The 25,006-nt window shown below is 42.8% G+C and overlaps 3 protein-coding genes across 6 annotated transcripts in view; 1 reads left to right on the forward strand and 2 right to left on the reverse strand.

Annotated features, from left to right (window-relative positions):
• apc2 (APC regulator of WNT signaling pathway 2) overlaps positions 1–12,926 on the forward strand; it is a 44,252-nt gene extending 31,326 nt beyond the window's left edge. For 2 of the 3 annotated variants that reach the window (XM_037470605.2, XM_037470606.2), the window contains exons 8-13: positions 8–103; positions 302–710; positions 1,148–1,470; positions 2,433–2,627; positions 4,198–4,412; positions 4,683–12,926. In XM_037470605.2, coding sequence (XP_037326502.2) covers positions 8–103; positions 302–710; positions 1,148–1,470; positions 2,433–2,627; positions 4,198–4,412; positions 4,683–10,194 — 6,750 coding nt within the window. In that variant the 3' untranslated portion in view covers positions 10,195–12,926. The remainder of the gene's footprint in view (positions 1–7; positions 104–301; positions 711–1,147; positions 1,471–2,432; positions 2,628–4,197; positions 4,413–4,682) is intronic. The other variant, XM_037470603.2, reaches the window with a different exon arrangement.
• A 1,241-nt stretch (positions 12,927–14,167) lies between these two features.
• Positions 14,168–15,902, reverse strand: c7h19orf25 (chromosome 7 C19orf25 homolog). The gene is made up of 3 exons (XM_037470611.2): positions 15,726–15,902; positions 15,382–15,540; positions 14,168–14,834 (listed from the first exon to the last, which is right to left on the reverse strand). Exons 2-3 carry the CDS (start codon positions 15,521–15,523, stop codon positions 14,653–14,655), a joined length of 324 nt encoding a protein of 107 aa, XP_037326508.1. The 5' UTR covers positions 15,524–15,540; positions 15,726–15,902; the 3' UTR covers positions 14,168–14,652.
• A 448-nt stretch (positions 15,903–16,350) lies between these two features.
• Positions 16,351–24,569, reverse strand: reep6 (receptor accessory protein 6). 2 transcript variants are annotated; one of them, XM_037468602.2, is made up of 7 exons: positions 24,410–24,569; positions 19,557–19,650; positions 18,869–19,007; positions 18,465–18,633; positions 18,244–18,377; positions 17,814–17,836; positions 16,351–16,954 (listed from the first exon to the last, which is right to left on the reverse strand). In XM_037468602.2, the coding sequence occupies exons 1-6, from the start codon at positions 24,540–24,542 to the stop codon at positions 17,822–17,824; spliced, it is 684 nt and encodes a 227-aa protein (XP_037324499.1). In that variant the 5' UTR covers positions 24,543–24,569; the 3' UTR covers positions 16,351–16,954; positions 17,814–17,821. The 2 variants fall into 2 exon arrangements, with proteins under 2 accessions (XP_037324499.1, XP_037324500.1); XM_037468603.2 differs by lacking the exon at positions 24,410–24,569 and adding an exon at positions 20,425–20,574.
• Positions 24,570–25,006: the final 437 nt, after the last annotated feature.

Below are 25,006 nucleotides of genomic sequence, written 5' to 3' on the forward strand. Positions count from 1 at the left end.
TGTGCAGCTGTCTGGTGCTGAGAAGCCCCCTGCTGGAGAACCAGACAACAGCACGTCATCAGCGGCAGCAGGAAGCGACGCTCCCACAGACGGAGGCAGCAAGGTAACGTTTGTGGAGGAAGGCGTCCGATTAATTAAGCTTAAAGTGGTTATACAGCCCCATAATAATACTCAAAAGCAAAAGAAAGTGACTCAACTATTAAAAGTAGAAAGATTTCCCCGGTTAAAATTATTACTTATATATTACAAAAAGCAGCATCTTCTTCATTCATTTTAAAGCAACATCCTGTCCTTCCGTCAGGTGGAGATGGTGTTCTGGCTGCTCTCCATGCTCGCTAACAGAGACAAGGAGGAGATGTCTCGGACCCTGCTGGCGCTGTCCAGCTCTCAGGACAGCTGCATTGCCATGAGGAAGTCCGGCTGCGTTCCTCTGCTGGTCCAGATCCTGCACGAAGCCCCCGTGGGTGGCGGAGGCGCCCCCGGAGAGGCGGCCCTTGCTGGTACGGCGACGGGCTGCAGCAGAGAGGCCAAATCCAGAGCCAGCGCCGCCCTCCACAACATCATCTACTCCCAGCAGGACGAGGGCCAGGCCCGCCGGGAGATGAGGGTGCTGCACATGCTGGAGCAGGTCCGGACCTACTGTGACAGCGGCTGGGACTGGATCGAGAGCCACGCGGGGACGCCGTCTCCTGGGGGAACCAAAACCACCAGTGAGTATTAGTCCTCTTCAATCAGAGAACTCCAAAACTACTGGCGAGTTCAGTTGCAACCTATTAGATACTCCTCTACATGTCAGGGGTAGCTACTTTGTAGATTCTGATTAATATCAACTATATAATGACCTTGGTTATAGCTGCAAAATGCTTGCATTCATAATATTATATTATATATTAAAGCAATAATCCATTGGGACATCCAGCATTTTGGGTACTTCTAATTTTATTATTTTGGGTTTATTTTGATGAAGACCATTAACTGTCACTGGAGGTTTGGGGAGTAATGAGGGAGGTGCATGTCCAGTTATGCATTTACTGGGGAGCAGTAGGACTTTGTAGGCAATCCGGACTAAGACAGGGAGCCAGTCTAGTGATTGTAGAAGTTATGTTATGTGGCCACATTTAATATTTCTTGTTTTTCTTCTCCCCAGACATCCCTGAACCGGTGGAACCTCAGATCTGCCAGGCCATGTGCGCCATCATGAAGCTTTCTTTTGAAGAGGAGTACCGACGCGCCATGAATGAATTAGGTACCTCACGGCACCTGCTGGTGCTTTGTCTCACTCCCACACCATCAATGACACGATCGGCTCAGATTGTGTGTTTTCCTCCAGGCGGTCTGCAGGTCGTGGCCGATCTCATCCACCTGGACCAGGACATGTATGGTATGCAGAACGACCCCATCAACATGGCCCTGCGCCGCTACGCAGGGATGGCCGTGACCAACCTCACCTTCGGCGACGTCGTCAACAAGGTAGGGGATCCCTGTGGTTTTATGAAGTGCCCTGCATGGATTGGTGAGCTGTGATGATCGGACAATGGAGCAAAGAGTAAAACAAACAGTAGACAAATTAACCTAATTGGTCCCACAGATGAAAACTGAGATGTAACAGCCGCAAGACAGAAATATAAAAAAGTAACATCAGCCCAGTGGTGGAGTTTAACTGCATTCCTTAAAGACTTTTTGCAACTTACTTGACAAGTTCATTTCTACTTCACCTCCATGGAAATATTTGCTCTTCAATATTGCGCTACCTTTATCTGACAGCTGCAGTTATTTTCAGATGTAACTTCATGATTAACTTCAGTGTAGGAGTTGTGCTTGTATAGTAAAGAGCTCAACATGACCAGAATCCTAACAAATGACTTCACTTTCCAATGAACACAGAGGATTAGAGCCAAAACAAGCGTTTTTCAGTAACCACAGATTAAGTCCCTGAACAAAGATTTCTCTTCTTAGAAGAAAAGACAAATACAATATAACAGTTAAATTCTTTTTTTAGAAAAGCTTTAGCTTTTTTTCTGAAATGCCTTATTTTACTTAAAATACTATACTACTCTATACTATGATTTATGATGTGATTTAACACACTATGCTTACATACATATATATCTAACAATAACTTTAGAATTGACTATACTTTCTTAATATACTTAATATACACATACATAATACATACTATTAATATTATGCATAATATACTTTATCACCTCTTGTCAGTATGTCTTACTGTACTATGACTTTTCATGACTCCAACATACTAAAGCATGACATTAAATTCTTTGACAATTTATTTTTTTACATGCTTTACAATGCCTAATGGGTACTATGACGTTTTTGAAAATACAACACTATTATTTAAATTTTGTACAGATAATGTACTATGACTTATTACAATACACTGACTGTCTGAACTCTACCTCTCCACCCAACAGGCTACTCTGTGCTCAAAGAAGAGCTGTCTGCAGGCTCTGGTAGCCCAGCTGTCCTCTGACAGTGAGGAGCTTCACCAGGTGGTCTCCAGCATCCTCAGGAACTTGTCCTGGAGGGCTGATATCAGCAGCAAGAGAGTCCTCAGAGACATCGGCTGCGTTTCTGCACTGATGACCTGTGCCCTCCAGGCCACCAAGGTAACGCCAAACAAACCTGTCCACACCAAGGGCAATATGCGAGGACCTAAAAAGCAGAAACATTTTTTCTTTACAATCATTTTATATAGAGATATACACTCACTGGCCACTTTATTAGGTACCCCATGCTAGTAACGGGTTGGACCCCCTTTTGCCTTCAGAACTGCCTCAATTCTTCGTGGCATAGATTCAACAAGGTGCTGGAAGCATTCCTCAGGGAGTTTGGTCCATATTGACATGATGGCATCACACAGTTGCCGCAGATTTGTCGGCTGCACATCCATGATGCGAATCTCCCGTTCCACCACATCCCAAAGATGCTCTATTGGATTGAGATCTGGTGATTGTGGAGGCCATTTGAGTACAGCGAACTCATTGTCATGTTCAAGAAACCAGTCTGAGATGATTCCAGCTTTATGACATGGCGCATTATCCTGCTGAAAGTAGCCATCAGAAGTTGGGTACATTGTGGTCATAAAGGGATGGACATGGTCAGCAACAATACTCAGGTAGGCTGTGGCGTTGCAACGATGCTCAATTGGTACCAAGGGGCCCAAAGAGTGCCAAGAAAATATTCCCCACACCATGACACCACCACCACCAGCCTGAACCGTTGATACAAGGCAGGATGGATCCATGCTTTCATGTTGTAGACGCCAAATTCTGACCCTACCATCCGAATGTCGCAGCAGAAATCGAGACTCATCAGACCAGGCAACGTTTTTCCAATCTTCTATTGTCCAATTTCGATGAGCTTGTGCAAATTGTAGCCTCAGTTTCCTGTTCTTAGCTGAAAGGAGTGGCACCCGGTGTGGTCTTCTGCTGCTGTAGCCCATCTGCCTCAAAGTTCGACGTACTGTGCGTTCAGAGATGCTCTTATGCCCACCTTGGTTGTAACGGGTGGTTATTTGAGTCACTGTTGCCCTTCTATCAGCTCGAACCAGTCTGGCCATTCTCCTCTGACCTCTGGCATCAACAAGGCATTTCCGCCCACAGAACTTCCGCTCACTGGATGTTTTTTCTTTTTCGGACCATTCTCTGTAAACCCTAGAGATGGTTGTGCGTGAAAATCCCAGTAGATTAGCAGTTTCTGAAATACTCAGACCAGCCCTTCTGGCACCAACAATCATGCCACGTTCAAAGTCACTCAAGTCACCTTTCTTCCCCATACTGATGCTCGGTTTGAACTGCAGGAGATTGTCTTGACAATGTCTACATGCCTAAATGCACTGAGTTGCCGCCATGTGATTGGCTGCTTAGAAATTAAGTGTTAACGAGCAGTTGGACAGGTGTACCTAATAAAGTGGCCGGTGAGTGTATGGGTGGATGGACAGATAGATAGATAGTTACTTTATTAACCCTGCAAGATACATTTCTTTGCTACAGCAGATTGGCAATCGTGGCTGGTGGAAGATTTATTTTGGACACTAGACAATTTCTTGGCCTGTTAGCTAATCAGTGGAAGAATTTGGGAAATCATTTGTCGCCGCCAAGAAATAGTCCGGCACACAACTATAAACTTTGATCATTTTTACACAGTTTCTCTTTTTTGTTTGTGCTGTTTTTCCAGGAGTCTACCTTAAAGAGCCTCCTCAGTGCTCTATGGAACCTGTCGGCTCACAGCATCGAAAACAAAGTGGCAATCTGTTCAGTGGATGGTGCTCTGGGCTTTCTGGTCAGCACACTAACGTACCGCTGTCAAACCAACTCGCTCGCCATCATCGAGAGCGGTGGTGGAATTCTTCGAAATGTGTCGAGTCTAGTTGCCACACGGGAAGATTACAGGTAGGTTTCTCGGCATGTCATATTAATAGAGAAATTACCTTTATGTTATAAATAATTTTAACAAACTTGGTAGTTTTGTGTGGAGCTTACAAATGCATTTAATGGTCTTCATCGGCGGATCAATGCCTGTTAAGTCTTAACAACTGACCAAATACCATCTGCTGACTCCAAGAAAAGCTAGACAGTTTAACTTGAGTTAAGAGAGCTTTTTTGTCATACTTTGTAGGTCTTTTTTAACCATTAAGAAATTAATTTTGATTTACTTCACAGGCAAATCCTCAGGGACCACAACTGCCTACAGACTCTGCTGCAGCACCTGCGCTCCCACAGCCTGACTATAGTGAGCAACGCCTGTGGCACTCTCTGGAACCTTTCTGCCAGAAGTCCAAAAGACCAGGAGCTGCTGTGGGACCTTGGGGCTGTTAGCATGCTTCGCAACCTTATCCACTCTAAGCACAAAATGATAGCGATGGGCAGTGCCGCCGCTTTAAGGAATCTCCTCACTAATCGACCCCTAAAACACAAGGATGCTGCAGTCATATCCCCTGGCTCCTGTATGCCCTCACTCTATATGAGGAAACAGAAGGCTCTGGAGGCAGAGCTGGACGCCAAACACCTAGCTGAGACTTTTGATACTCTTGAAAAACAGAGCCCAAAGCACCTCACCAACAAGCCGCTACGACACATTGAGAGTCTGGCAAAGGATTACGCATCTGATTCTGGTTGTTTTGATGATGACGAGGCCCCAAATGTTTCCGGTAGCCTGGACACTGGGAGCTTGTCTATGCTGTCAATGTTTCTTACCAACTCGAACTTCCTTCAAAACCAACCACGTAAGAGAGACACTGACCCTGAAAGAGACGTAGACATGCCTCAGATGGTCGAGAAGAGACTTGCTCCCATTGACGATGTATCAGCCGCTGCGGAGAAGCTAGCAAAAAAGATCACCAACACGGTGGCCAAGATTGACAGGTTAGTGGAGGACATCACCATGCACACATCCTCTGAAGATAGTTTTAGCCTTAGCTCTGAAGATCACTTGGCAGACTGGCCTTGTGGACTGGATGAACTAAATGAAGCCCGGGCAAAATCCTCCTCCCCCTGCCGTCTATCGGATACAAGCAGCTTGGCCCACAGAGAACGCCTCAATAGAGCCCATGCGCTCTTGCGCCTCAAAAACGCCCATACAAGTCTATCAACAGACAGTCTAAACAGTGGAAGCACCAGTGATGGCTACTGCGGCAGCAAAGACCAGATACGACCCTCCCCAAAAGCTCTTATGATGCAACAACGACCCAACCAGCTTGATCTAAAGGTGGCTCATCAAGATTACCTCAATGTAAGACCCGCCCTTCTGACAGAGACAAACCAACAAGATATTCCAGAGAGAGATTGTGTGGACAACACAGGTGTTTTAGATATTAAGCTCAGCAGCACAGATGCAGAAAAGAACCAGGATCAACCTTTACAAACACCTGTCAGTGCATCAACTAAACTCTCCTCTGATGTCAGCATGTCTTCAATTAAGCTGTCTCCTTCCTACCAGCAGGTCCCACTTATTCAAAGTGTCGCCAAATTTGGTGTAGCAAAGACAGCCATCAATGTCCAGGCTGCCCAAGCAATGAGGAGGCAAGCATGGGTACCTACTGGGATGACTGTGGGTAGTATTACAAAATTTTCTCCAATGACATCCAGAAGCCCAACTATCGGCTCGATGGAGACGGTGCAGAAATACTCGGTAGAGAACACCCCTATTTGTTTCTCCCGCTGCAGTTCACTGTCTTCTCTCTCTTCTGGCGACGGGGCACTGGATGGACAGAGTGAGAATGAGCTAGAGAGTGACTCTTCATTAGAAATAATTGAAGTGGAGGATGGAGAAGAGGTGAAGAGAGCTGAAGAGGATGAAACCTTGGAGGATCTGAGTGACAGCCAGCTTTTGATGACCGATTCAAAAACCTTCCCCAGCAAAGACACTGATCCCATTGAGATTTCCTGCCCTGCAAAAAGAGAAAAGGTGTTCCTTAGAGGAGCTTCACCTGCCTTACTGGAAGATAGGTCTCCATCCAGTTCCTCTGAGAACTACATTCACGAGACACCTCTGGTAATGAGTCGCTGTAGCTCAGTCAGCTCACTGGGCAGCTTTGAGGCTTCCTCAATTGCCAGCTCAATCCAAAGTGATCCTTGCAGTGAGATGATTGATGGTACAATAAGCCCTAGTGATCTTCCCGACAGCCCAGGTCAAACCATGCCTCCTAGTCGAAGTAAAACTCCATGTTGCATTGAGCCAAATGGACCAGAGACACAGGCCACTGAAACAGCGGGCCAATGGGAAAGTAGTCTGCGAACTTTCATGGAAATTGCAGACTCCAAAGATAGGTTTAACCTTCCTCCTGACTTGGACACTATGATCTACTTCACTGTGGAAAAGCCCAGTGAGAACTTTTCTTGTGCATCGAGCTTAAGTGCTCTGCCTCTTCACGAACACTACATACAAAAAGATGTGGAGCTGAAATTGACCCCTCTACTCCAGCAAAATGATAAAAATCTTCCTTTCCCTGATAACAATGAGCAAGGATTTGAGCACGGGGAGAGATATAGTGAGAATTCAGACGATGACATAGAAATCTTAAAGGAATGCATCAACTCAGCAATGCCCTCCAAGTTCCGAAAAGTAAGATCTTCCCTGATGACAACCATTTCTCCTCATATTCTCAATTCTCAGATCCGGAAACAGATACATCTTCCAATGTACATGATGCTTCCGAATGGCAAAACCCAACTGTGTCCCGGGAGGAGAATTGTTATTCCACAAAAGGACTTTAAATTTGATGATTCATCCTTCACTGATTCTGCAGAAGGTACACCAGTCAACTTCTCCAGCACAACATCGCTAAGTGATGAAACACTTCAGTATCCAGTAAAAGAGAGGGGTGCTAAAGATTGCACAGCTAAAGGAATGAACAAACAGGAATTGCTCAATGATGAAGCAAAGAGGATTGAAGACTTGAGGATATTCTCACACTTCCATAAACCCAACCGAATGAACTACCCACCTGAGATACAAATGAACCAAACCACTAAACATATCGTCCCCACTCAGAGGGTGCTCATGCAGAGCAAGGAGGTAGCCGACCGAGTAGCAAAGCAAAGAAATCGTGATCAGTCTCCTAACCAACAAAATAAGAGACAAGGTCAAGGGCCAGTCAGGAAATTGGATCTGCCCGTCATTAAGCAAAACACAGAAAGTAATCGCAATGTTGGTTCACAAAAAGCTAAAACAGTCTACCGACAAACAACACGTTCTTCAGAGGACAGTAACAGCTTCTACGGGGAAAAGAATGAAGCACTGAAACGAACAAGTAAAAAGCAAATAAGGGAAGGAAATAAAAATGCACTTTCCCGTAGCATGACCAGTATTGGCAAAATTGACAATTCACAAGCAATGACCAGGGGATTTCACAGGATAAAACAAAATCTGATGAAGGATGAATCATTAGCATGTTACTCCCTCAGCTCCTCACTTAGTTCACTGAGTGATGCAGAGTTTGAGGATCATAAATCAAGAGCCCAGCAAATTTGGTACAAAAACAGACACAACAAAACATTGAATATGATTAAACAAACAAAGTTTATGAACATCCACAGCCAATATGAAGAGCCAAGCTCGCCAAGCTCTGTCAGCATGGATTCAGAGGATGATCTCCTTCAGAAATGCATAACCTCTGCCATGCCAAAGCAGAGGAGGAAGCTTGCCGCAAGGAAGAAAAAAGCAGAAAATACTCAAAAACAAAAGGCCGCTGATGTGTGGAACGAGGAAATGGATAGTGATGACACAGCTTGGGATAAAGATTCAGACCTCAATAGTGTTGAATGGAGAGCAATACAAGAAGGTGCTAATTGTGTTGTCACTGAGCTGCAAGCATCAAAGTCTCAGGAGCCATCCTCGGAAGAGACTGAATCTGTCCTGTCCTTCATGTCAACATCCAGCTTCACACCTAAGGAAAGGAAGTTTGCAAAAGACAAAAAGGCAAATAAACCTCTAGACTTTGCACAGCGCAAGCCAGTTCCAAATTTACCAATGGTTTTCAGAGGCAGGACAGTGATCTATACGCCAAAAAAAGATACAGCTCCATCACAAATACCTCCTCCCAGAAAAACAGATGCTCCAAAGAATCCTAACCTGGCTCAGCACCGATCAAAGAGCCTTCACCGATTAGGACACCCGCAGGACTTTGAACTGTCCTTGCCAAAGAGGAGCTCTACTCCACCTCCAAGGATACCAAAAAGTTCATCCTCTGGATCATCGCAAAGTTCTACACCATCCAAGCAGTCTCAGAAGAAGATGTTATCCCCAACTCAGACTAATAAATCAATCCAGAAAAATAATTCCTCCCCACCTAGTAGCCCGCCAGCTAGTGGTCCAGTGGAAAGAAAAGGACGCTCTCCTGTTGTGAATCATAATGAAAAGTCACCACCCCCTAAAACTCAAAAGTCACCTGTGCGAATCCCTTTTATGCAAAATACAGTCAGGCCCAGGGCTCTGTCGCCTCTGGTAACTAACCAGACAACCACAAAACAAACCAGTCAGGTCAACGGGAAACGGGTCCCCACTGCCAATCGATTTGGACTGGTCAGGATGACTTCTGTCCATTCAAGTGGCAGTGAGTCTGAGCGCAATGGATTCTTGAGACAGCTGACTTTCATTAAGGAATCGCAAACTGTGCTGAGAAGAGATGGCTCTGCACGAAACAGGCCTGGATCTCAGAATGGATCCCCCCACAAAGCAGTTCCTGGAGCATCAGCTGTCTTTCTTTGCTCATCCCGCTGTCAGGAACTTAAGGTAGCTGCGCAGACCCCGAGAAGGGTGCAAGTAAAAAGTCCAAGGCAAACACAGGAAGTCCAGAGGGCAGACCGCGGCGGACAAAAGCACACCACCAACCTCTCACGAGCAACCTCCAGTGAAAGGGACTTGTCTACAAGGCGCCCACACAGGAGAACCAGCTCTGAAAGCCCCTGCAGGGTAGCCGAGCGAAACGCGCATACAAGAGTGTCCGGAACCAGGCAGCAGCAAGACAAGGACAACTTTAAACGTCACGCCTCATCACCAAGTATTAACGTACTGAGCCGAGTGACCAGCCGCTCTTCCCTTCGCTCGTCTTCATCCGATTCAAGTGGAAGAGCAAAGAGTGAAGATGATACAAAGAAAAAGGGGCACAGGTCTGCATCACGGCTAAATGACAGAGTTACATGGAGGAGGATCAGGGATGAAGATGTGCCTCAGATTTTGAAAAGCACCCTGCCAGCCAATGCATTACCTTTGGCTCCTTCTCCTGACGGTGAGCTGCCAAAGCCACCAGCTCTTCCAGGAAAACTGCCAACCATTCTACTTGCATCACGCAAAACAAGTGATGCAACAGTCCAGACAGAAGATTTTTCAAATAACAAGACCAACTCAAGCACCTCTCCAACGGTTGAAACAACTCGGGTGATCTCAGAGGAAGTTGTACGATTTACGCAACTCAGAACGATTGGTGCCATTTCTGGGAGTAACCTACAAGATGGAGAATCCGAGGTGCCACTTAAGAGTCGCAGCACCGCCTCCACTGGTACGTCAGACAGCCACGTGGGTGGAGCTGTCCATTTCCGCCAAGGGTCCCCCAGCAAGGCTGCCCGAATCACTCCATTTAATTACACCCCAAGCCCCATTTCTTGTAGCATGCAAGACCCACAAAGCCAAGAGGCCCCAATTAACGAAAAGTCAGGAGCCAAAAGTGAGTCGTAGGGATGTTAGGTAGATTACTTAACAACACAAATGACTTTTCTGTGTTCCTGGATGAAACTCAGCACTGGACATTTTAGGAGTGTGCTGGTTCCTTTACCTCGGGTACTGACCCCTCACTTTCCCCATTCACTGCATTCAAGTTTCGCTTCCTGAACAATTGACCACAGCTTCCATAGACCATTCATACAGGTTGGATGTATGCGTTGAGACAGGTCTGAGATGAGCAGACCATCAATAACTTTTAGAGATGCACTTCACAGAAAAAACCCACATGAAACCGAAGTGTATCTTTTTGTACTTTTTTGTATTTGTAGAATAATCATTGCCTGGTAGAAATGTCATGAAACATTAAGCAAAATACATTTATCTTGATTTTAGCACACAACCCACCATTGGACACAATTGATAAAAAATATATATGTATTATGCAAACTTCTGAAGGAATTCTCAGCTGGGCTTTTCCTTAGAAGGTAATCTAACTAAATCAGACTGTTGAAAGATTCCCAAAGGATTAAGTCGACATGTAAAGTATTTTTTACATACACGTATGTGCATCAAAGCTCCTGGCCTTCATCAACTGAGTATGACCTTCCCTGTTCCACCAAGAGCCCTGGAGGGTTGGGGTTACTTTTTTTGATAAAACATTTCTTCAAATTAATTCTGTAATCAGCTTAATTCCATTTAACTTGTGCATTAGGCAATTGTGATCATAGACTAGGTTGAATATGTATTACAGGTCGACCCGATGAAAATCTTTAAATCTTGAACTTTAAAACAAAAATATACTTTTGGGACAACTGATGAAAAACAAACAGGAGTTTGTTAATCTGACTTGAGAACCAGGATTAATTTGAGGATATGATTTATGAATAGTTTCCACCACAACACCTACTAGACTATAGTTCCATCACTGATACAGAACGTGTTTTTCCCAACTATCAGCTTATTCTAGAAAACTTCAACCTGCTTCTGTACTCTGTCTTTCTGAGTATTGTAAATAATATGCAGATATACAAAATCATCAAGCTTCCTGGTGGGCAAAGGAAGCTGTGTTGCTCCCGGACAGCATGCTAATATAACCACTGACTGTAAACACACCTGTCAACGTTGTGGACAATGTTATTCAGAGGTAAAACCCTTTCTAAAGCCTGACAAGAGCATTACTAGCCATCTGTATTCAAGTGCCACAAAACCTATAATGCTATAAACTGTCAATGTAGATGAACAAAGTGACTACATACCTCTGTCCATCCAATGTGGTGACATATTTGTTTGCTACTAGATTCAGGCACTGTTTCCTGTTGAGTATTTCCTGTCAAAAAGCAAAAAGATAATCAGTGATGGTGGGGCTTGGTGGGGATGAACTAAGACTAAAGTCTTAACGTGTTAATATCTGCTTTACTGTGTTGCTGTAAAAGTAGTAAAAGAGAAGAAGTCAAGTATAAAGTTGATGAAAATTCTCTGTAGTTATAACATCGCTCCTCCCTTGGCGCTGGGAGAGTGAACACAGCAGTTTGCTGCACAGAGCGAACATTCATCTACATTGGGCTGTTTATTCATAAAAACATGGTTTTGTTTTTAACCATATTTTAGAAGCATTTTTGAGAATAATTAAAGCCCAAGTACATTTTGAATGCAAACCTTTCAATTCTCACTGGTGATTTTAAGGTGCATCTTCTCAGTATCAAACCCTCACCTGAGTATGGGGGTTGGAAAAAGGTTTCGAAGTTGGTAAAGGATGTTCAGAAATAATTATTTCATCCGTAATTATTTATATTTATTATTAAAAGCTTTGCGTTAATTTTCTAGTTTGAAATTCAATTTTGACCATTGTATTTGGACAATTGATCCGAGACATGCTCAGCTTCATTCATAGCTAACAAAAAGGTTGAGAAAAATATTTGAAATCATTCAGTTTGTAAAGGTTTTGAACTAAATGTTCACCTGAAAACTGTCATTACTGCACTTGCACAAAATGTTTCTTTTGTTGAGAAACTATGGTATTTCATATGTCATTTTGTCAAGGGTAGGTAATCAATCAATTGTACCAGTGAGAGGAACAGAATAAAACGCTTTTGTTCTGGAGGACAACAGACGTAGCCATGGGAGTCACCTCAAATAGTGGAGGAATTATTCAGTTTACTACTTTAAATTACTTTTGAACATATTTTCACAAAGTCAAACCTTTATGCTGTTTGTTTGGGTGACCTTTGAGCTTGAAATGGGGATGTTGGGTGGAGAATCACATAAGCAGACCCTGAAAGGACATTTAGGACAAAATGATGTGAATGAGAGACGGGCGGTTTGTCTCCATGTTAAAAAGCCATTAGTGAGCACTGAAGTTTGTTCGTCATTACTGTCTGCTGCCTTGTTCGTGTCTGACTGGACAATTTAGAGAAGTTTCTTCCCAAATGGATGCTGACTTGGAAATTGCGTATTCCAATTCAGAAACTAAATATTTAAATATTCTAGATGGTTACAACTAACCAAAATGTGACTGAATCAATTGTCCTGGAAATTAGAGGAATTATCAGAGAACTGTGGCGCCTTTCGTTGAATGGACACAAGTCACCGAGGCGTCACCTGATCATCATGGCGGCGAGCTCGCAGCCTGTCGTGCATGAACAAGGTCACAGATGAGTTATGGTGCCATGTGATATAGGCAAAGCAACAGCAGTGTGTCATAAATGTTTTCATCCAATAAACAAAGTGATGTGTTTCATGAAACCATAGTGATGACTTTCCTTCATGCAGAAAACATGACATCTACACAGTGCTCTTCATTCGGTTTCTGTTGTACCACACGGACGAACATCATGTTTATGAAGCAAGAACATCAGTTTTAGCAGGTGGAATATACAGAAAAAATCTGTCAACGACTGAAATGGTGTGCTGGTTTAATACTGGATGTTCTTGTTAATCTATTTAAAAACTAAGCTTTACTCTGTTGATATTCATGCTTTATGAATATTCCCAATGGTCCCCAAAACTGCAGGCCACTTGGAGAACGAAAAAGCCTTTTTGTCATTTTACTTTATCTGAAAAATATTTTATTTTGGAAAAATCCCGGATTCTCTCCCAATTACATGCGCTTGTCCCTCTTAACACATTTCCCAATCATCTTGGGTTGGGGACCGCTGCTTTGTAGGACAAAATAGCATTGTTATGAGGATTTATTTTGACCATTAAAGCGAGTCAGGAGCCCTGAAATGTGCTCGGTACAATGCTTCCTTTGGTTCTTATTGTTCAGCATCACTTCTTAACATAAACAAAAAAGACACAACTTATTAGTATTCATTCTGAATACACGGATGGTGTTTGTCAATAATTTGTGAATTTTGTCACACTCAATGATTATCAGATGACCTTTCCTTATGATTCCAAGAAGGAATGCATTTCCATTTATCCCAAAAAAAAGATATTTAAAGTTAATGAAAGGCTACAGCAGTCTGAGTTAGAGAGACCATGAGGTTATCTCATAAAGGTACCAAAATCTGTAGAAGGTAGAAGCATCAGGAATCATGACTGAAAGCAAAATCTTTTACAGTATTCATATGAACAGAAACTTCATCCTTCAATTAAATATGCAATGCCACGTGAAGGGATGGGACCACACTGACTGCAATAAAAAAAAAGACCAGAATCTAAGTCCTACACTGCCACAAAGAAAAAAGATGGGTATTAAAGGCACATTTGCAAAAAAAGAAGAGCCACAGTAAACAGATGAAGAGTCCTCTTCATTCACTTCTTTTATTGTCGCATGTACTGTATGTGTGCAATTCAAAGATAAACCTGCAGTTGTGGTCTCGGCCATGACATTGCTCCTTCTCTGACACAGAGAAACACTTGAGTCTCTTCTGAGACGGGTTCGAGAACCTCTGAAGGAGATGAAGACGAGTCCTATGGCTCTGCCTTCTGGGATCGTTTCAGACTTCAACTTCAGGAACTAACCGAAATATGAAAACCAAGAGGACGGCAAACAAAAAGTCATTTTTCGGTGATAAATCGAGTTAATATTGATTTCCCATTCAGCCTGAACACATTATGATGGCCCTTGATTCCCAAAAAGAATGTTGTTTGCTTTCATTATTAAAAAAGAAAAGAATGAATAATGTGTTTTTACTGAGAACATGCAAATTGAACATTGTTTCATATTCTGGTAATTTGTCAATATGACATGTTGAAGTAAATTGCTACATGGATTAATAATGATAAAGAAAGCACCAGCTGTATACAAGTTACCGTTAAGGCCAAACCATTTCACACCGGTAACATCAGCAGCAACAATCACACACAAAAACACACGTTTCCGGCAAGAGGTCAGGAGCCGCCGACCCTCAGGCTCTTCAGGGCGCTCCCTCCCTGCGGTGTCTAGCTCCAGGGCACCTTTAACACGATTGAGCTGGCAACAGTCAGATAGAAAAAAAGTCCACAAGACTGACAGAAAGCAAGGGCGCGTCAGAGTGTTTGACCTTTGACCTCTTCCATGTCACTTTGCAGCTGCTCGCCTGCCACTCGCAGCTCCTCCCTCTGTCGCAGCAGGCGACCTCGCGCCTCCTGCAGCCGCTCATTCAGCTCCAGATACTTTTGACACTGCTGGAAGCGCAAGTCCACGTCGCTGTCTGAGGGCCGGTACGAATCTGATGAGGGAAGCAGGAGATCCACAGACAACTTTTAGGAAACCACAGGATATCCGGACAGTAAGAAGCAAGAGAACTGGAGTGCACTGACTGCTTCTGTCGTTGTTAAGACAGAATAACTACGATAAGACCCTCGCGACTTCTAAACAGAATGCAAAGATCATCTCCAAAGCAGCAGTTCCATTTGTAGAACCACGTTGTGGTTCGAAAATACTTCTGCAAAAAAAAATATACTTCTTCCCCCCCTCGCTCCTGGATATTGCGTTATATGACTTAGATGCCCTTCGAGATGCACTGCTGAGATTGATTTCTGGCTCACATTCCAGAGGATCGTGGAGCGGGGAAACGAAAAGGCACAACATTGAAAAAAGGAGAAAGACCGGTGGAATGGCATACACAGAGAAACTCCAGGAAAAGATCATGGATGCAGGCTGAGGGCAGGACCTCTGTCCACATTCACACTTGTAGTGGGTCCTAAGTGGTGATTGACATCACTCTAGTTGTGCCTGTCCATAGGAAGAAACCCTGTAGGTGTGCGTGGACTCACCTTGACCAGTCTTCTGCAGGATGCTGAAAACCGGGTCGTTGGGAGCGGCTCCGTTGATGTCCTCCAGGATCTGGTCCACAGTGGGCGGCTCGGGACGACTGGGCAGAACCACCCTCTTCTTATTTTTAGAACCAATGTTCATTCTGCTGCAGAACTTTCCTTTGAGTCAAAACGTTTAGGTATTATTAAACTACCCCCACTGTATTAGAACTGGCGTAACTTTACGTAGAGTTCATCTAACGTAACGTTACGTTAGGGTTACCCTCCAGCACAGCCCTCGGCACAACGATGCTAACGCTGGCTAGCTAACACTACATCAACGTAGACAGACCGCCGGTGGTTACCGGGTTTTGGTCGTCCTCCCCACAGTCCCAGGGCTCCTCTACGCCGTCCCTGCAAGTCACACCGGACGGAAAGACGGTTAATTACCCGCGAATGCTGCTGAAAATGCAAAAACTGTTTGCAGAACACGTCCCGTAAACATACAGAACGACTGGATGGACGTCAGCACGTACACGTCTTAGCCGCCACGTCAGCACGTCGACATAGTCCACGCCCCCATAACGTCATAGAATGGTGGATTGGTGTTAAATTGAAAACTATAATAATAAAGATAATTTACTACACTTTTAATACTTGATGTTTTTCACTTATTTCATGTATTTGAAAACATACATTTTGTACATTACGTTGGTTCTAGGGCCCTGAATAAGATTTTCACTCAACACTAACAACAATAAAAAGAAGAAAAATGGGTTCAAATCTGTGATAACGGTACAAAGTCAGCGAAACGTTTGTTAACTTTTCTGTAATAAGTAGCTTATAAATAAAAGTATGGTATAATTCCTGCAAAACTTAGAGCACATCCAGCAGATACCCTTTGTCCTGCTAATATGTAAGCATTATCTTCCACAACCACTGGGTCTAACAAGCTGTGTTTTGTAGTAATTCATGCAACAGAGAGACACATTTAGTTTTATTCTGATTAGCATGTATATTTATTATAATAAAAATTGTCAAATCAAGATTTTCATCTATGTGTGTAAACAAAACAAAAAATAAATAATATAAACACCGATGAAAACTAAAAAGGACACACAGTGTCACTGATGCGAAGCACCCGAAGACAGGCCCAGAGCGTCTGATTGCAGAGCTGCAGCCCCTTCAGATGTTGAAGTGCACCATCTCCCCATAAAAGTAAACTATGGTTGCAAATAGTGGCAAATACACCATATCAATGCAGATGTGTCTACACCTGCAGGCCTAAACTGTTGAAACTTCATTTATAGGTATTGCAGGGGAAGAATTTCTCCCCAAATCATGCCACAACTGCATGTGGTAGAGAATCTGCAGCCTGCAAAACGTGAGCTGATGAGTTTGTGAGTTATGAGCCAGTTTCAGGTGCTTCGCAATATTCATCAGTAAATACAGATAAATGGCTGATCTGATATATGAAAGAAAATCTCTCTCTCTTGTGACACGGGAAATTCTTCTCAGTGGGGTCTGTGAGGATGTAGCTCCTCTACTCTTCTTCAAGGATGGTCCTCCTCTTCCCCTGCTGCTACCTGCAGGGCTGGAAAAGAAGAGAAAAAAACACAGGGTGCTGCGTTTCACAAATTCATCATATCCTGTTTATCCTGGAAATAAAACGTAAGATGGAGACCGTGTTCACTCAATACACCTGCAAAGCATTAATTAACTTTTTTTAACTTTTGAGATTTTTCTTATACCAAATTAAGCAGTTCTTTCAAGGAAACCCTTTTGCAAATGAATGCATTTCCCAGGTGAAGTGTATTGATCAGTTTTTACCATTGTCAGAGATACAGAGAATAAAACAAACACACAACCAACAATTAAAAACCTTCACATTAAAGAAAACATTTCTGCTGATTTTAAAACAGTATGAAAATCCTTAGTACTACACCTATTAGAACGTGAAAAATGGGAATAGCTGAAAAGTAGGGAAATCCCCTCTAATCTTTTTTGTACCGCAAGGTCAAATTGATTTTTCCTACATTTTAGTGTTTAATAATCTGCTGGAATCCACTTTTTCACAGGAAAATTTTTCCAGGTTACATCTTGGCCATCTCCATGGTGAAGTCAGTACTGATTGTCGTTGTTGCTTTCACTCTGTGTGATATTGTCTAAACCATATAATTCATTTGGAAAAATCTCAGTCAGGACAGTTGATGTTTGAGCACTGATGCTTCTTAAGAGCAGCAGGTTGGAAAAGTAGGTCTGTTAAGGGCTTCATGGGGGATTCCATGAGCACCATCTGCCCCTAATGTTAAATCTACAGCACAGAAAGCCCGGCGGCAATAGCAGCTTCAGCTTCAAAGCGACTGCTGAAACTCTATGAGGGTCACCGAGGTTCCGCTTGTCCATCAACCATCACACCACAGTCACTTCAAACAGCAAACCAGTTAACTTACCATGCTGGTTAACCGAGGAAAAGCTGAAACAAGTGACAGGAGAGCTGGGTTAGCATGTCTCTAATCTTTTTGTAAAATCCAGCAGTTTTACCCCATCAGGACACTGAACATATTTACAGATTTAACTATAAACTGACAGTTGAAATTAGTGCTATAATCGCCCCCATGTGCTATAACTAGAGCCACAAAATGTTCTTTTTAAAGCACATCTTAACTCAGCCAGAAGCAGTAGCCTATGTCTACCTGCAGTATGAGGACAGAGGGATGAAAGTGTCTAAGTGGTGAAGTGGTAAACTGGTGATAGTGAGCTGGGGTCAGAGGGCTTGGTTAGCTTAGCATAAAGGCTGTGAGAGAAGGTACACAGCAGGCTTGGCTCGGTCTGAAGTTCAGTGTATTTAAGCATACTTTAAGGAAGCTATGGTGTACGTACTGGTTGTTCTTCGCTTGACTCTGATGGAGCAACCTTAGTTGCTGAAGAAGATGAAGGTAAACTTTTGGCTTCAGACTGAGCGTCTGACAGCCCCGGAGTCACCAAAGCTTTATTCCTTATCAGCGTGGAAAGGACTGAAGAGAAGTAAAGAAGGAACATTCAATCAATCATTTTCCTAAATGCTAAACCCTGTTGTGTAACCACATTGTACTGGTCTGTACCTTCCCTGGTGAGGTTCTCAGCGGCACCCATGGCCCTGCTGCCAATGTCGCTCACCAAGTTGTCCACCGCGGCCTCATGGCGGAGGAAGATGGGCCGCACCACTTTGTTGTAGATGACCTGGGAGCCATTCCACGTAATCGGAGCCATGCACCACAACAGGAAGAGACACTGGAGACAGATTTGGATTTACTCAGTTCACTTGAAAAAATAGTTCTTTGTGTATAACTTGATGCCCATTAATCCCGACTGGTACCCTAATAGATAAACTTCGTACATTTAGACCACAACACGAGCCTGTAGAATAACTAGAGTCTTAAGCATTACATTTGTGTTCAAGTTATGTTTGGAAGATAACAGTTTGAAATAATTGCCAATAATCATTGGTTCTGCAGTGTTGTCCTACCTTAAAAGCATAGTAGAAAGGGAACCAGTACAGGAAAATATCAGAGAAGAACTCGCCGAGGCTGAAGACACCATATACCACCCAGTACGTCAGCCATTTTGTGTCGTCCTCTTTGCTTGCACTTTCGATGGCTTTTACTCTGCAGATACCAGTGTAAAAAATACATAAATAAATGAATGAATAAATAAATCGTAAATATTTCTGAAAAAGGCAATCAGCATATTGTAAAACTACAGTAGAGCTCCGAGGTGGGCTTTTAATTCAGTGCTACGAACAGGGGTGGAAAGGTATTGGTATCATTCCAATGAGTAAAAGATATATCTTTTTGTATTATTTATGGTGACAAATGATCAAAACAAAGCAACACTAATTTGTGTTTTGATTTTTGATTTTTTTTTCACGCTTTGCTTTGTTTGGGAAATATTAGATTATCTTATCTTCTTGAATCAAATACAATTTAAACACTATCTCCAATGTCACAAATTACAATGATTCCAATAACAAGAATTGATTCTTGTCTCATAGATGGGACGTGTCCGACTGCAATGCATTTAACATTGATTCCTCTTTTAAAATCTCCAAGATGGGTTTTTCAGCCTCCTGTCTAAGGTTCAACTAGAAGAGCTTCGGGACTGGGAGTGAAAGAAACACAACATGCAGAGCTGTAAGCTCTCAAAAAAATACTTACGAATAATATGCTGGATAGGCAAAACCAATCAGGTTGCAGAGAAGTGCGGCGCCATATCCATACACTAAGTAGAGTCCGGTCAGTGAGACGGCACCTGGGCGAGAGACAGGAGATACACGATGTCATTAAAAAACAGACAAAGATCAGTGTTTGCTCATAGAGTTCCTTTATGTAATTCTTACCTTTTTAATAATGTGACATTTCATATGTAAAGAAAGACCTTGAGGCAGTTTGCAGTATGATGATAAGCCTCCTGATTCCTTTCTACTGGAATGAATGAAATGCATCGACGGGCCGTCTACCTTCCCAAGCAACTTCCTTGCTTCATTCAGCAACTTTTGAGTTAGTCCTGCAGCTACTTTAGTGGGCAACTGGGGCTCAGTTGGAGAGCAGGGTCGTCCTCCAGTCAGAGGATGGGCGGTTTATGTCCTTTTTAGGGTTAAGTGTCTTGCTCCTGTTCGTGGTAGCTCCTACCATCGGTGTGAGTGGGTGTGAAAGGGCGAGTGTGGCATGGAAGTGATTATTGTGTATTTACATCAAACTTTACAACAAGGCAGTAAGGATCAAAACTACATTAGATGCATCAAAGAAATTCTGTTTTTAAAATCTTTTGCGAGGGACCAATTTGGGGCTAATATCTGGCTGTCATGGATGTTAAAATGTCAAACAATCATGAATGCATCCAATATGTGAAAGATTAGACACAAAAGCCCAGTTAATTCACCAATGAAACTGAAGAGCAAGGTCTACAGAGTAAGAAACAGAAGTCGAGTGTTTCCTTTAAAAAGGAGGGAAGTGACTGAAATGACTTCAGACCCAACCAGTTAGCGCAGCAGACTGACAGGAAGTCGTGTGAAAAGCTTCCTACCTCTGATCAGCTTATGTGGCGGGTCGCACATGGAGGCCGTTCTGCTCTGCCCTTGCCTCCGAGGATAATCTCTTATAATGACACTACAGGAGGACGCAGAGAGCATGGGGGACACAGTGCACCAGGCACTACAATGACATCATGTCAGTGTGTTACTGATCCACTGTACGCCCATCGGCGTGGCATGAATAGACTGCTGTTCCCCACTCAGGAAATGTCCTGTGTTCAACACTTTGTGCAACAAAAGAGCTCAATTTTGATTGTTCGGTTATCATCTTTTTATTCATGATTTCTGCAAGGTATGATACAGAGCTTCACAGCGGCAACAGAAGGACCAATACTTTGATCAATGCATTGTATTCTCTTTATTGACACCACAAATAGAAGCAACAAGTTGGCTACGCTGTAATAATAAATATTCTATTTGATTCATCCTATTCCGTTTCAGCTATTGTTTTTAGGGCTGTCAATAGATTACAAAATTAGTTGCACATTTTGAATTCATTAATCTCGATTAATGAATGTCGTTGTTGTTTTTGTTGTTGTTACAATGTTGTTTTTAATGAATGTTTGTTTTTCTTGTAAAGACTAAATCTAAATAAATAAGTAAGTAATCACATTAGAAAGCATGCATTTTAGACACTGTTGTTGAATTGGTAATGTTTTTTTAAAAACAAAACTAAACACACATTTGATCATCTTGGAGGCAGAATTCCACCTGGTTGAACATGTAGAACTAACGACTCTTCCTCCTGTCATTGTGCACTTTGCTCTCAATTCTCCATCCTTTAGCGGCTGTGTTTGAAGTGCCAACAATCTCCCCACATTTAGCCTGGACGTTTCCAACCCACCCTCTTTTAGGGACACAGTGGTGGTCCTCTGCAGACTGTGTGCCGCGCAGGGTAACGTTAGATGTTGGGAATGTAAGTAGCATAGCAACTAGCTTAGCATAGCAGCTAGCTTAGAGCAGAGGCCCACTAGTGGGTCGCGGGCCTTTGCATGGGAAAATAAAAATTAGAAAAAAAATTCATCCTGTGATTTTATTTTGAAGGGACTTTTTTAATGCAGCGGAGTGTCCGTCCATTGGGTCAAACCATTCTGATATGGGGGAGACATTGGGTTTTTAGGATAATTAAACATCCTGAATATAAAATTCAGCTTATGAACTTGATTTTGAATAAATCTGAGATGTTGAGAATGTTCCTCGATTTGGGTCGCGGCTTGTCATTCAGGGGTGATGGTGGGTCCCGGAGCCAGACCAGTTGAGAACCACTGGCATAGATCAATGCATTTATGTTGACAGCAATTGTTTTTTTTAGTTGACATTTCAACTCATATATATATATGCATATATATATATATAGATATATTGCTGAAAACCTATTTTCTGTGTTTTCTAAAGCACTTTGAGTTGCCCTGTTTCTACTTCTACAAACGTACTTTGTATGTAGTTTGCTTGAGATTCCGCCACCTTTTGCCAGGCGAAATGGTTCTTGCGCAGGTTTACATTTGCTAAGGTCACTTGTCCAAACTGTAGGAGCACAAACATTTAAATAATTAGGCCAAGACCCAAAGATTGAGGTGATCCAAACGGTCCACTCTAGTTATCTTCCCGGGTTCTAAGGACAGGAAAGCTGCTCTGAGGAGACATTATTTGGCGTAGCACATCGTACAACAGCTGAATGTGAATTTAAAGTTTTCACATCTTATCTGCCGATTGAAAGGGTTTATTTGACCAAAGCAGAGTTAGAGATAGTTGATGCAGTGGAAAGTTTTACTTAGCACAGTTGAAGAGAGACACTCGCATTACACCACATCATTTGAAAACAAGTATTTAGTCCTTTTATATACAACTAAGAAAGTAATGATTACACTTCAGGATTGTCTTGGAGACATCAAAACTTGGATGACCTGCCACTTCCTGATGTTAAACTCGGAAAAAACGGAAGTTATCATGATAGGCCCAGAGCGCCTTCGAAGTCAGCTGTCACGTGATACAGTCTCTATGGATGGAATTGCTCTGGTATCCAACAGCACCGTCAGAAATCTTGGAGTTCTCTTCGACCAGGATATGTCCTTCAACTCTCATATAAAGAAGACTTCAAGGACTGCCTTTTTTCATCTACGGAATATATCGAAAATCAGGAACTTCCTGTCTCAAAGTGATGCAGAAAAACTAGTTCATGCATTTGTTACTTCTAGACTGGATTACTGTAATTCTTTGTTATCAGGCTGCTCTTGTAAATCGCCTAAACCTCTCCAACTGATTCAGAATGCTGCAGCACGTGTATTAACAAGAACTAAGAAATGGTATTATATAACTCCTGTATTAACTTCTCTGCACTGGCTTCCTGTTAAATCAAGAATAGAATTTAAGGTACTTCTCCTCACCTACAAGGCACTCGCTGGTGAGGCACCGTCTTATCTTAAAGAGCTTGTTACACTGTATTGTCCTACAAGGCATCTGCGCTCCGTAGATGCTGGGCTACTTGTGGTTCCTAGAGTTTTAAAAAGTAGGATGGTGGCCAGAGCCTTCAGTTATCAAGCTCCTCTTTTGTGGAACCAGCTTCCACTTTCAGTCCAGGGGGCAGACTCGGTCAGTTCATTTAAGATGAAGCTTAAAACGTTCCTCTTTGACATTGCTTATAGTTAGGGCTGGCTCAGGTTAGCCTGGACCAGCCCTTAGTTAAGCTGCTCTAGGCTTAGACTGCCGGGGGACTTCTTAGGACACACCGAGCCCCTCTCTCACTCTCACACTCTCTCCTCCCACAATCATCCATGTTTTATTAATGTACATCACTAATTAAGCTTCTTTCCGGGAGTTCTTTGTGCTTTCTCGCCTAGCAGGTCTCCGTGGATCATAGTTTTGTTTTGTGCGGACCCCGGTTCTGACTCCTGGCTCATGGCTCTGCTGACACCTGCTGCTGCCATCATCATTACTTTAAATATTATTCATATTACTGTCATCATAAACCAACATATTTCTGCTCTCCCTCCCCACAGAAGCCTCTGTGGATGGTGGTTCTATCTGATGGTGGTTGTCCCTGCAGTGATCCTGCCGTACACCTGTTCTGCTACTTGCAATTACTTTGTATCATTTCTGTTAGAGGATTTGAATGTATTGTACATCTTTTACATTGTTGATTCTGTACACATGACATCCATTGCAGTCTGTCCATCCCGGGAGAGGGATCCCTCCTCTGACGTTCTCTGAAGGTTTCTTCCCTTTTTCCCCATTGAAGGGTTTTTTCATATTTTGGGGTGTTTTTCCTGTGCCGATGTGAGGGTTTCGGGACAGAGGATGTTGCATGTGTACAGACTGTAAAGCCCTCTGAGGCAAATTTGTAATTAGCGATTTTGGGCTGTACAAAATAAAATGAATTGAATTGACTGTGCCTGAATTATATTCCCAAAGCAAAGATGTAAATATTAAACCTTTAAACAAAAAAACTCCCAAATATTTTTTTATAAATAAATTATATAAATATTAATAATAGTTTTAGTTGATTTGAATTCACACAAGTTGGGTGTCTAAAGAGGTCCCAAACTGGGATTGAATCAATTAAGAAATGTCCCAGTAACCTTATGACATTATTTAGAATGAAGACATCTCAGCAAGAGCTTTCTGTGTCTATTTCTTTCAAAATGAAAATGGTATTGAATGGTAAAAGGAGATGTGCATTTACTAATGGCAAACTGGATATAGACAACACATACATACATTGCATTGGTATTTGGCCTATAGTCTGAATCACATGTGAAAATATTAATAAGAGCACACACTTTGAAGCAGAAAATGTGCAGGTTAATGTTAACAGACAGCAGCTGAGCCCCACAGGAGGATTAACTGAATCCTCTCAAGTTATCCACTATCGTGCGACAGGAAGTTATAAGTGTACTAAGTATATACAGGACCGTGAAATCAACATTTAAGCATTCATGATGAACCCATCAGAACAACAACGGACAGCCAGACACCACATACCCACTGCAAGGATCTTCTTCCTTATTCCCGTTTTCTCCTCCAACGTCCCCAGGAAATCAGTCACCACGTTCTTCTCATTCAGGAACTTGTCCACTCGGTCTCTGATAGACGAGAAGATCTTTAGCAGGCCCATGGTCCTCAAGTCGATCCTCAAAGAACAGAGGAGTCGGAGGAGGACGAGCCGTAGCTGCGAGGGAACCACGGAGCGGAATTAATCTTCTGACAGAAACAATCTGCTTAAATAAGCTGAGAGAAGGTGGGGAGGAGGAGGAGGAGGAGGAGGAGGAGGAGGAGGCATAGAGACACATGCAAATGATTCCAATTATCATTAACAGTGAAGCTGTTCAACGCATTTATTATATTCAAATTGTAGAAGAAGCCTATTTCTGAGACATACAATGAGACGGGATGTGAGAATATCTTGTTCCTCTTCCCGAGAGGATGAAGCCTGCATCTATTACCTTCCCTTGCTGTAATCCTGTGGTTATGGATGAAGTCCAAATCAATAGCGGATGTGGGGGTAGGTGGGGGGTGTTATGCCCACCGACTTAACTCCGCCCCCTTTGTAGAAAAGAGAAGTCTCTGGCCTTCGGGCCT

This window comes from Pungitius pungitius, chromosome 7, assembly GCF_949316345.1.
Source record: "Pungitius pungitius chromosome 7, fPunPun2.1, whole genome shotgun sequence".
Classification (NCBI taxonomy): domain Eukaryota; kingdom Metazoa; phylum Chordata; class Actinopteri; order Perciformes; family Gasterosteidae; genus Pungitius; species Pungitius pungitius.